Source organism: Siphateles boraxobius, unplaced genomic scaffold (genome assembly GCF_051911475.1).
Source record: "Siphateles boraxobius isolate OS27281-9 unplaced genomic scaffold, OSU_SipBor_1 53, whole genome shotgun sequence".
In the NCBI taxonomy this organism is placed as follows: Eukaryota; Metazoa; Chordata; class Actinopteri; order Cypriniformes; family Leuciscidae; genus Siphateles; species Siphateles boraxobius.
Genome location: NW_027509175.1, coordinates 13,850,632 through 13,862,500, shown reverse-complemented (window position 1 = coordinate 13,862,500; position 11,869 = coordinate 13,850,632). Strand labels below are relative to the sequence as shown.

The following is an 11,869-nucleotide window of genomic DNA, read 5'->3' as shown; positions in this document are numbered from 1 at the left end:
ATTGTCATTACTATAAAATTTTATTGATTTATTATATATTTTTAACATGGTCCAAAATAGTAGTGTATATAAAAATTAAAGACTTGCAAAATATTAAATAATTAACATTTATAATTACCTTGTCATGCCATGGAATGACAAAATGACAGCTGGAAGCTGAGTTTTATGTAACATGAATGGCATGTAACCTGATACTTTAAGGTTCTAATTTGAATGAAAAGGTTTCATGTAATAGATAAAATCATTGTAAGTTCCGCAAAGAAGTGTTTATTCTCTAATTCTGTAGAAAACCTTCAATATACAGGGGTTTAAAGAAGGCAGAATCCAAAACACTGATCTGAAGAACCTGTCACGAAACACCAAAAATGTTTTAATCTTCAAAGAGCCTTATAGCAAATCATGAACGCTGCGCAGCCAGAACTGGCTGTTTTGGAAAACAGATTCTTTGTTGAACCCAAAAATACTGCAAAGAACTGTTGAAGGACAGTTAATTTTTTACTCAGATCAAGCCAAAGAGAAAAGAAGGGCGAAACTGTCTACTTCTGTTGCTTTGTGTGTTACATGAGACCTAAATAAACCTCTAGTTATAGAAATGTATATCTTGATTTCTTACCAGTTTTAGAATTGCATGGTCAACATGTAGTGGCATTTATTTGCATATGCACATATTCTCATGCATGTAAACAAACGTCAAACCTTTTTTACTTCATGTAGGGTATATATATATATATATATATAACCTCTCCTCTATTGTCTTGCTGTTCTGTATTCATTTATAATATAGACCGGTCTCTTAAACACTGCTCTATCGACTTCAAAGCTGTACATTAAGAATTTGTTATTTCCCCATGCTGACAGGAATCCCAATGGACTTTTAATAAGCACAAAATAAAATAAATGAGTATACGGTGAAAATAACAAGGTTTTACAAACACATTTCTCCTGTGTCTTCCCGAGTTTTGAAGTTGCCCAGAAGGTGCCTTCAGCATGTCAGGCGTTTCAGGAGCTTTCCTGTAAGAAAGAGATATTTTAGGATAGTCTTTTTTCGTTTGGTGTCATTTGCAAGTCTAGTGGGGTGAGAGAGACAGAGTTATCATTAGCATGGCGATTCATTTGAATTTGAGGTCTTTTATGAAAGTGCCGTCATGTGCTTTGAAGATAATCCTCATAATCCCATTGTAAAGTGCCATGTGACAAACTATAGTCAGCACTTGTATGTTTATGAAACTCAGAAATCAGGTTATCAGATTAGCGAATTAGTGATGCTCCCTCAGTTACACGTGCACTGAAAAAAATGGTATCCTGAAAAGGATAACAACTAAATTAACTGTTTTTTTTATTTAAGTCAAAAATATGATTTAATATCACCTAAATCACCTAAATACATTTGGATCTACATTTATACCAAAAAAGTTGTATGGGAATTTATGGGTAAAAATAGCTCTTTCATATATCTATCTGTCTATTCATCCATCCATCCATCCATCCATCCATCCATCCATCCGTCTTTCTATCCGTCTATTTAGCCAACTGTCTTTCCATCCATCCATCCATCCATCAATCCGTCTTTCTATCCATCTATTTAGCCAACTGTCTTTCCATCCATCCATCCATCCGTCTTTCTATCTGTCTATTTAGCCAACTGTCTTTCCATCCATCCATCCATCCATCTTTCTATCTGTCTATTTAGCCAACTGTCTTTCCATCCATCCATCCATCCATCCATCTTTCTATCTGTCTATTTAGCCAACTGTCTTTCCATCCATCCATCTTTCTATCTGTCTATTTAGCCAACTGTCTTTCCATCCATCCATCCATCCTTCTTTCTATCCATCTATTTAGCCAACTGTCTTTCCATCCATCCATCAATCCATCCATCTTTCTATCCGTCTATTTAGCCAACTGTCTTTCCATCCATCCATCCATCCGTCTTTCTATCCATCTATTTAGCCAACTGTCTTTCCATCCATCCATCCATCCATCCATCCGTATTTCTATCCATCTATTTAGCCAACTGTCTTTCCATCCATCCATCCATCCATCCATCTTTCTATCTGTCTATTTAGCCAACTGTCTTTCCATCCATCCATCCATCCATCTTTCTATCTGTCTATTTAGCCAACTGTCTTTCCATCCATCCATCTTTCTATCTGTCTATTTAGCCAACTGTCTTTCCATCCATCCATCCATCCTTCTTTCTATCCATCTATTTAGCCAACTGTCTTTCCATCCATCCATCAATCCATCCATCTTTCTATCCGTCTATTTAGCCAACTGTCTTTCCATCCATCCATCCATCCGTCTTTCTATCCATCTATTTAGCCAACTGTCTTTCCATCCATCCATCCATCCATCCGTCTTTCTATCCGTCTATTTAGCCAACTGTCTTTCCATCCATCCATCCATCCATCCGTCTTTCTATCCGTCTATTTAGCCAACTGTCTTTCCATCCATCCATCCATCCATCCATCCGTCTTTCTATCCGTCTATTTAGCCAACTGTCTTTCCATCCATCCATCCATCCCACCTTGGGTTCATTCTTTCTTTAAGACTTAACTCCATCAATCCATCCGTCTTTCTATCCGTCTATTTTGCCAACTGTCTTTCCATCCATCCATCCATCCATCCATCCATCCATCCATCCATCCCAGCTTGGGTTCATTCTTTCTTTAAGACTTAACTCCATCAATCCATCCGTCTTTCTATCCGTCTATTTTGCCAACTGTCTTTCCATCCATCCATCCATCCATCCCACCTTGGGTTCATTCTTTCTTTAAGACTTAACTCCATCCATCCATCCATCCATCCATCCATCCATCCATCCGTCTTTCTATCCATCTATTTATCCCACTGTCTTTCCATCCATCCATCCATCCATCCATCAATCCATCCGTCTTTCTATCCATCTATTTAGCCAACTGTCTTTCCATCCATCCATCCATCCATCCGTCTTTCTATCCGTCTATTTAGCCAACTGTCTTTCCATCCATCCATCCATCCATCCGTCTTTCTATCCGTCTATTTAGCCAACTGTCTTTCCATCCATCCATCCATCCATCCGTCTTTCTATCCGTCTATTTAGCCAACTGTCTTTCCATCCATCCATCCATCCCACCTTGGGTTCATTCTTTCTTTAAGACTTAACTCCATCAATCCATCCGTCTTTCTATCCGTCTATTTTGCCAACTGTCTTTCCATCCATCCATCCATCCATCCATCCATCCATCCCAGCTTGGGTTCATTCTTTCTTTAAGACTTAACTCCATCAATCCATCCGTCTTTCTATCCGTCTATTTTGCCAACTGTCTTTCCATCCATCCATCCATCCATCCCACCTTGGGTTCATTCTTTCTTTAAGACTTAACTCCATCCATCCATCCATCCATCCATCCGTCTTTCTATCCATCTATTTATCCCACTGTCTTTCCATCCATCCATCCACCCATCCATCCATCCATCCATCCATCCCAACTTGGGTTCATTCTTTCTTTTAGACTTAATTATTTTCATTTACGTTTCTCCGAAAGTTTAGAATAATTTGGATTTTTAAAAATGTTTTTACAAGATCTATATTGTGCTCACAAAGGCTGCATTTATTTATTAATGTGAAAACATTAACATTGTGAAATATTACTTCAAAATATCTCAAGATGTTATGCTGATCTGCTAAAAGCCTGTCTAAATTAAGTATTTTTATGCAAGTCAAAAATATAGTTTAATATCGCTAAATCACCTAAATCCATTCAATTTACCAACAAAACAAGTTTCATCATGTAGACATAGCTCTTTTAGTAAACAATTGCAGTTAACATTTTACAGTGTGAAAAAAATCATAATAAATCACAATAAAAGGGATTCTTACTGTAAAACTCACTTATGTTCTCCGGGTAAAAGTTTTGATGAATTAGGTTTTTTGAAAGAACTCTCTCACCAATGCTGCATTTATTTCATAAAAATACAGTAATATTGCAAACTGTTATTACAAAATATTACAAGATTGTATGCTGATCTGCTCAAATCCTTTCTGAATGAACTGGCTTTATTCTAGCCAAAATTACCTAAATACATTAATTTATACCAAGTGGAATGGGTTAAATCAAGTAGAAACGGCTCTTTAAGGAAACAACTGTAGGTTACCACTTTTACACTATGGATAAAACCATAATAAATCACAATAAAACCAACAATACACCATAAATAACCAACAATAAATATGATATAAAGAGCAATCAATAAAGCTCTGTTGTGTTTGTGTTTTAAAGGTTTATGCCACTGCAGGTCGGTGACGGTGTTTAGGGGCCCTTTGCTCCGGGTCGAGGGCCAGCCGTTGTCTATTCGCTGTAATGTTTCGGACTACGAGGGCCCGAAGGAACAGGAGTTCGAATGGACGGTAATGCGAGGGACACAATCCATCAAAGTGATCTCAACATTTGACCAAACATTCTCGGATCGCTCTCTTCAGGACCGCATAAGGACCAGCGACATTAGTGTGTCACGACTAGCGCACAACGCAGTAGAACTGAGGATTGAAGAGGCTCGAGTTAGTGACAGCGCCACCTACCAGTGCAGTACTCCGAGCACTGACTCCGTTATAAGTGGAAACTATAATGCAGATGTCCAGCTGCAAGGTGAGAATGTAAACTGTTTTAAATAAAACTCATCTGACACAAACATCGCATGCAAATGCATAATGCATGAACAGAAAAGGTTATGCAATGTCATTAAGCAGTGTCGTTAATGTCACAAAGTTGTGCAATGCATTAATTGCTAATGGCTTTTGTTTGATGTGTTCAAAACCATTTTTGCAGTGGAAACGTAATTATTTTTGTCTGTGGACTAGCAAGTCTCTCTGAATGCCAACAGCGTTCATTATGCAAAATTCACTGGATTAATGATATTATCATCTGTCCATCCATCCCACCTTGGGTGGATTCTTTCTTTAAGATTTAATTATGTTCATTTACGTTTCTCTGACCAAAAGTTTAGAATAATTTGGATTTTAAAAATGTTTTTAAAAGATGTATCTTGTGCTCACCAAGGCTGCATTTATTTATTACTGTAAAAACATTAATATTGTGAAATATTACTTCAAAATATCTCAAGATTTATTGCTTTTCTGCTAAAAGCCTGTCTAAATTAAGTAGTTTTATGCAAGTAAAAAATATAGTTTAATATCAATATGAAGCAGATCTCCAGCTGCAAGGTGATTACGTATACGCTGTTTTAAGTAGTTAAAACTCATCCGACGTAAAACATTGCGTACAAATGCATAATGCATGAGCAGAAAAGATTTCATACAAAAGTAGTGTTTTTAATACAAACACACATTTAAAAGATCATTCTCAAAAAGAGTTGTGCAATGCATTAATTGCTATAGGCTTTTGTTTGATTTGTTCAAACCCATTTTTGCAGTGGAAACGTAATTATTTTTATCTGTGGACTAGCAAGTCTCTCTGAATGCCAACAGCGTTCATTATGCACAATTCTCTGGGTTAATGATATTATCATTATCTTTAGTTCATGAGCACTGACTGAACGTCTTGAAAATTAGTGTAATCACAGCAGATTTGTGTAAGAACCCGCAGGACATGTAAAACATCTTAATTGTTTCTCCTGACAGCAATGGGATTAAATGCAAATGGAGATTTTTGCTGCCTCTCAGAAAGAGTCCAGTAATCTCAACAGTGTCTCAAACTGTGCTCAGATTGCAATCAAAACTCGGAGATCACAATATGTACTCGAACGAACATTAACTCCGTATTGAAAATATTGTATGCTGATCCACTAAAGGTCAGTCTAATGATCTTGACTTCATGAAACCACTCCTGTTACAGCGTTTCTGAGGTGTGTTGGGTTCGTCTTCATGTTTTCTCTCTCAGCGGGACATGCTGTGCTGTAGATAAGCAGTAACACCAGTATCACACTCGCGTCCCACTGTCAGGTGCTGTGTTCCTCCTGTCGGCTGGTTTGAGGCGTAACACACACTCACTGTAGCAGGTGCAGATTCACAAGAGCTTCACGCTCGGATCTGTGGGATCCTCACGGATAAACTCATCGGTTAACTATTGTTCTGAATGCTGTTGGTTAGCACTGGAAATTATTGCGACTCGTCGCTTGCTGTGTAAAGAGTAAAGATCAACAAAAATCATATTAATTACAGTTCGCTTACCAGCCAAGACCAGTACAGCGTCTTAGGCTAGTTATTTATAATCTTCCTATCTGTCTGTCTGTCCATTCATCTGTTCATCTATCCGTTTATCATCCATCTGTCCAATCATCCATCTGTCCAACCATCCATCCATTTATCTGTCTATCTGTCCGTTCGTCGTCTATCAATCCGTCGGTCCATCATTCATCTGCCTATCTAGCATCAGTCCAACTTTCTATCCATCCATCCATCCATCCCTCCATCCATCCATCTATCCATCATTCATCCCTCCATCTACCCAACTATCTAGCCATCAGCCTAACTTTCTATCTATCCATCAGTCCATCTATCCATCATTCATCCCTCCATCTATCTAGCATCTGTCCAACTTTCTATCCATCCATCCCTCCATCCATCTATCCATCATTCATTCCTCCATTCACCCATCTATCTAGCCATCAGTCCAACTTTCTATCTATCCATCAGTCCATCTATCCATCATTCATCCCTCCATCTATCTAGCATCTGTCCAACTTTCTATCCATCCATCCCTCCATCCATCTATCCATCATTCATTCCTCCATCCACCCATCTATCTAGCCATCAGTCCAACTTTCTATCTATCCATCGGTCCATCTATCCATCATTCATCCCTCCAGCATTTGTCCAACTTTCTATCCATCCATCCCTCCATCCATCTATCCGTCCTCTATCTATCTAGCTAAAAGTCCAACATTCTATCCATCCATCGGTCCATCCATCCATCTATCTATCCTTCATCCCTCCATCTATCTAGCCATCTGTCCAACTTTCTATCCATTCATCCATCCATCTATCTATCCATCTGTCCAACTTTCTATCCATCCATCTAACCATCATTCATCCGTCTATCTATCCATCTGTCCAACTTTTTATCCATCCATCCATCCATGCATCTATCCATTATTCATCCGTCTATCTATCCATCTGTCCAACTTTTTATCCCTCCATCTATCCATCATTCATCCCTCCATCTATCTGTCTATCATCTCTCCAACTTTCTATCCATCCATCCATCTATCCATCATTCATCCCTCCATCTATCCATCTATCTAGCCATCTGTGCAACTTTCTATCCATCTATCCATCATTCATCCCTCCATCTATCCATCTATCTAGCCATCTGTCCAACTTTCCATCCGTCCATCATCCGTCCGTCTATCTATCCATCTGTCCAACTTTCTATCCATCCATCCATCCATCCGTCCATCATTCATCCATCCATCTGTCCAACTTTCCATCCATCAATCCATCCATCCATCCAACTTTCTATCCATCCATCTATCCATCATTCATCCCTCCACCTTTCCATCACTCAACCCTCCATCTATCTAGCCATCTGTCCAACTTTCTATAATCCATCGTCTATCCATCTGTCCATCATTCATCCCTCCATCTATCCATCTATCCAGCCATCTGTCCAACTTCCCATTCCCCCCATCCGTATATCCATCTGTCCAACATTCATCCGTCTATCTATCCATCTGTCCAACTTTCTATCCATCATCCATCCATCTATCCATCCGTCCATCATTCATCCGTCTATCTATCTATCCATAAGTCCAACTTTGTCCAACTTTCTATGCATCCATCATCCATCCATCTATCCATCATTCATCCATCTATCTATCCATCTGTCCAAATTTCTATCCATCCATCCATCATTCATTCCTCCATCTATCTAGTCATCTGTCCAACTTTCTGTACATCCATTCGTCCTTCCCTCTGTCCGTCTATTTACACACTTACAATGGAAGAAAATACATACAGTTTTGAAACATGAGACTATAATATAAGACTAGTGAGTTTACTAATCAAGTAAACTAGATGTATACCCTACAGTAATAATTTTGTATCATTTTGCATGCTCGTCTCGTCCTTTCTAAGCGGGTGGTTTTTGGACAACAATTCATATTTAATTGTGATCTAGCCAGTAAAGCATTGTGTGGAGAGAGTTAACTTGTGTTCCTGCAGAACCTTTATCACATCTGTTTCCACACGATTGGTTAAACTTGTCGATCTGGTTCTGTCACTGGAGATGAATTATGTTCATGTGGTTAGACCTGGCAGACACAAAGTCGGCTTTTATTGTCAGACTAACATTGTATCTTTCCAAACATGTTTTGTGTTTTGTTTAATTTATATGTACGTCTGTATATAAGCTTGGTCTAATGGTTTGATGACGGTGTGCATGTGCAATGACATTTCCTGCTGTAAGATTACTGTAATTCATTGATCGTAAGGAGTGTTAAAACAAACAAAGTGTAATTCAAACCAGTACTTTTGAATTACAGAATTTACCTGATTCTTTTTTTGCATTTAAAACTTTAACAGCTTATAATGTTTAGAAATGTGTTTCATTGAAAACAAAAAGAAGAAAGACACACTGATGCACCCTGTATCTGTCTATTTCAGTTGTTCCTAACAGTCTTATTGTGGCTCCCGAAACCCCAAACCCTGTGGTTCCCGAGGGCGGATCCATTAGACTCCTGTGCAACGTGTCCCGCAGCTTCATCGAAGGAATTCACCTGTCTTTAACCTGGTCGGTCCAGAAAGGCTCGTCTCTAGAGGACCTGCTGACCTTTGGTCCAGATTTGGGTGTGACGGTCGGCGACGGGTTCACGGGACGCTACACAGATGGCGGGATGCGTCTAGAAATGGGAAACGGAGTCTCACACAGTCTCGTGCTCTCCGGAGCGATGCTGGAAGATCGAGGGATGTACGTGTGCACAGCCAGACTGTGGACGAGAGAGCAGGGAATCTGGAACAGGATTCAGGAGAAGACGATGGAAATGGGGGAAGTGACGGTCACCCCCACAGGTTAGTTGAGGTGCAACATGATAAAAAAGGCTGGAACACAACAGAATGAAGCCACAACACAATGGAATTAATTGAAATTAATTAAATAATCAATTAAATAATCTGATTCAAATAAATAATCATTTGAAATATTTGTAAAAAATGATGCAACACATAATTATGTTTATTTACATTTCTAATTTTTTAAGAGAAACATTTGAGACAAAATGCATCTATATTTTTAGATTTTCATACTTTACTTTTATTTATTATTGTATTCATTAATATTTTTAATTAGCTTAATATTTATGTTTTATATTTCTGTAAATTAAATTATGTATTCAATTAAATGAAATTATAAATGATAAATTATTAGATTTTTTGAAAATGATGCATATTAAATCATGCATTACAATAAAGTATAAATTATATTAGTTTGTTTTTTTAAATTGTATAAATTAAATTGTGCATTCAACTAAATTCAATTATAAATAAAATATGAGTCCCTTAATTATGTTTATAAAAATATGCATTATATTGAAGTATAAATTATATAATTTTTTTGTTTGTTAAAATTATATCTGTTAAATTATGTATTCCATTAAATTCAATTATAAATTCAATTATATATTGTTTTAAATGTAAATTAACTGTAAATTAATTTATGCACTAAATCAAATTAAACTATACATTTTATTTGTTTTTTAATTATGCATTAAATTAAATTATGTATGAATTTAAATTATAAATTAAATTTAAATTATGTAAAAATTATGCATTGTCAAATATTGGAAAAAAGCAAGCGTCTCTTCATATTAAATTGTGGTTTTAAGGAAAAGTTAATCTAGTGAAAATTCTGACATGAACATTTATGAGTGAACTATTCTTTTAATTCGGTTGCATTATTGCTTTGTTTTATTGTGCTTTTGCTTATCAGTTTAGTTGTGTTGTTGTGCCCTCCTGGGAAACTGTTCAATTCATGATCAAAGATTATGCAATGAAATAATCTGATTTGATATGATAAAAGTACTTATGATGAATCGCTGTTATGTAATTTGCTCAGATGATCTTTAAGTGTGATAAAACTAATAAATAAGTTGCATTTGAGAATGATCCCTTGAACCTCCCTTGAGAAGGAGAGATGTGCTCTTTTGTCCAGTTTTATCTTGTTTAATGTCTTCAGACTTTTCTCACAAACCAGGCTGTCTGAATCCTCATTGCCGGTGAAATTCCTGTCTGGTTACCATATATACTGTCAATGTTACTGCAGAGTTTTTAATTAAAATCAGGAGCTCCAGAGAACCATCCAGCAGACGTTACACAAACTCAGAGACTCTGTGTTGTTTGAGATTGTAACCGAAAGATGTTAAGAGAACACAAAGCAGCCTGTGCAATCTCAGCGAGACGTACTGAATATCACATTGTCCCCCGCAGAAATGATTGAGAGTTTGCTTGGAGAAATTAAAGGAATAGTTCCTCTTTTTCCTCACTCATGTTATTGCAAACCCAAATGACTTTCTTTCTTTTTTGTCAAAACTCAAAAGTAGATGTTTTGCAGATTCTTCCTACTGCTCTTTTTCATATAACAAAAGTATAAAGCAGAAACAGCTAAAAGTGTCATAAACGTAGGCCTTAAAAGTGCCATAAAACAAAGGTTTACCAGCCAGAGCTAACATTTCCGGAAAGTTTGCATTTGCAAGCTGTTTCAAACTCCAGAACGAACTAGGTTATGGTTGATTTTGATTGATATGACTTTACACCAGTTCATTCTTCGTTTCAACTTGAAGTATATCGGGGCCTTTAACATCAAAACTAACATGAAAAATTACTATAAAGTTTGGGTCTGTTCCTCTCATCATAGTCTTCTGAAGACTTGAAATAAATCACTAGTGTTATGTTTTTTTTGTAACTGTTTTCTTTGTATTGAAGAAAAAGTTAAATGTGTATTATTTCAATATTATTTTTATACTATTATAGAATTTTGATGTATATAAATCGTTTTTTATTGGTTTAAGTATTAGTATGTTTATGTGCTTTTCTCATATTTAATAGTTTTTTTATTTTAATTTTATTTAGCTTAAATCTTTTTTTATTTGATTTCAACGTAATTTTTTTTCAATTATTTCCCAAGGCAACATTGTTAAAAAAACATTTTTAATAGCTTTAGGTAATAATAAACGATAACACTTTATTTTAAGGTGATGTAGTTACACGTTATTACATATACGTTCTATAAAATAACTAAATAATAATATTATTTTTGTAATAATAATAATATATTCTATATAATAACTATGCATAATTACAAGTAACTAACCCTAAACCAAACCCTAACCGTAACTTTATAGTAATTAGTATGTACATGTCTTCAAATAAAGTGTAACCTAAAAAACAACATGAGGTTTATAGCTAAAAAGGTTATGTATTTGTTATTTTTGTTCCATCTCTGTCTTTTGAAATCCTCAGTTATATCACCTTCAAATAAAGGGGTTACACCTTATTTTAAGGTGTTATTGTTAGTGTTATTATATATTTAAGTACTGAGTAATATTAAGCAACTACATGTATTTACTATAAGGTTAGAGTAGGATTAGGGTTCGGTTTAGGGTTAGTTAGTTATTTCTATGGTAAGTATATGTAACAAGGACACTGTAAAAATAAAGGGTTCCACTTTATATGAAGTGGCTTTAACTAGTATGTACTAACATTGAAATTAATAATTTGATACAATGGACTTATTGTGCACAAACATGTTTTTACATTGTACTTATATTTTGAAAATACCTGCATGTAATTACAGCTGTAATTAATGTATGTAATTACATTTGTAATTACACTGTTGACCCGTCCCTTACACCTTAATCCACCCTTAAACTTACTCAT

General features: G+C 36.1%; 1 protein-coding gene across 1 annotated transcript in view; it reads left to right on the top strand.

Moving 5' to 3' along the window:
* Positions 1-11,869, top strand: part of ptgfrnb (prostaglandin F2 receptor inhibitor b) — a 52,319-nt gene that overhangs the window by 802 nt on the left and 39,648 nt on the right. The window contains exons 2-3 of the mRNA XM_077205454.1: positions 4,263-4,628; positions 8,603-9,007. Coding sequence (XP_077061569.1) covers positions 4,263-4,628; positions 8,603-9,007 — 771 coding nt within the window. The remainder of the gene's footprint in view (positions 1-4,262; positions 4,629-8,602; positions 9,008-11,869) is intronic.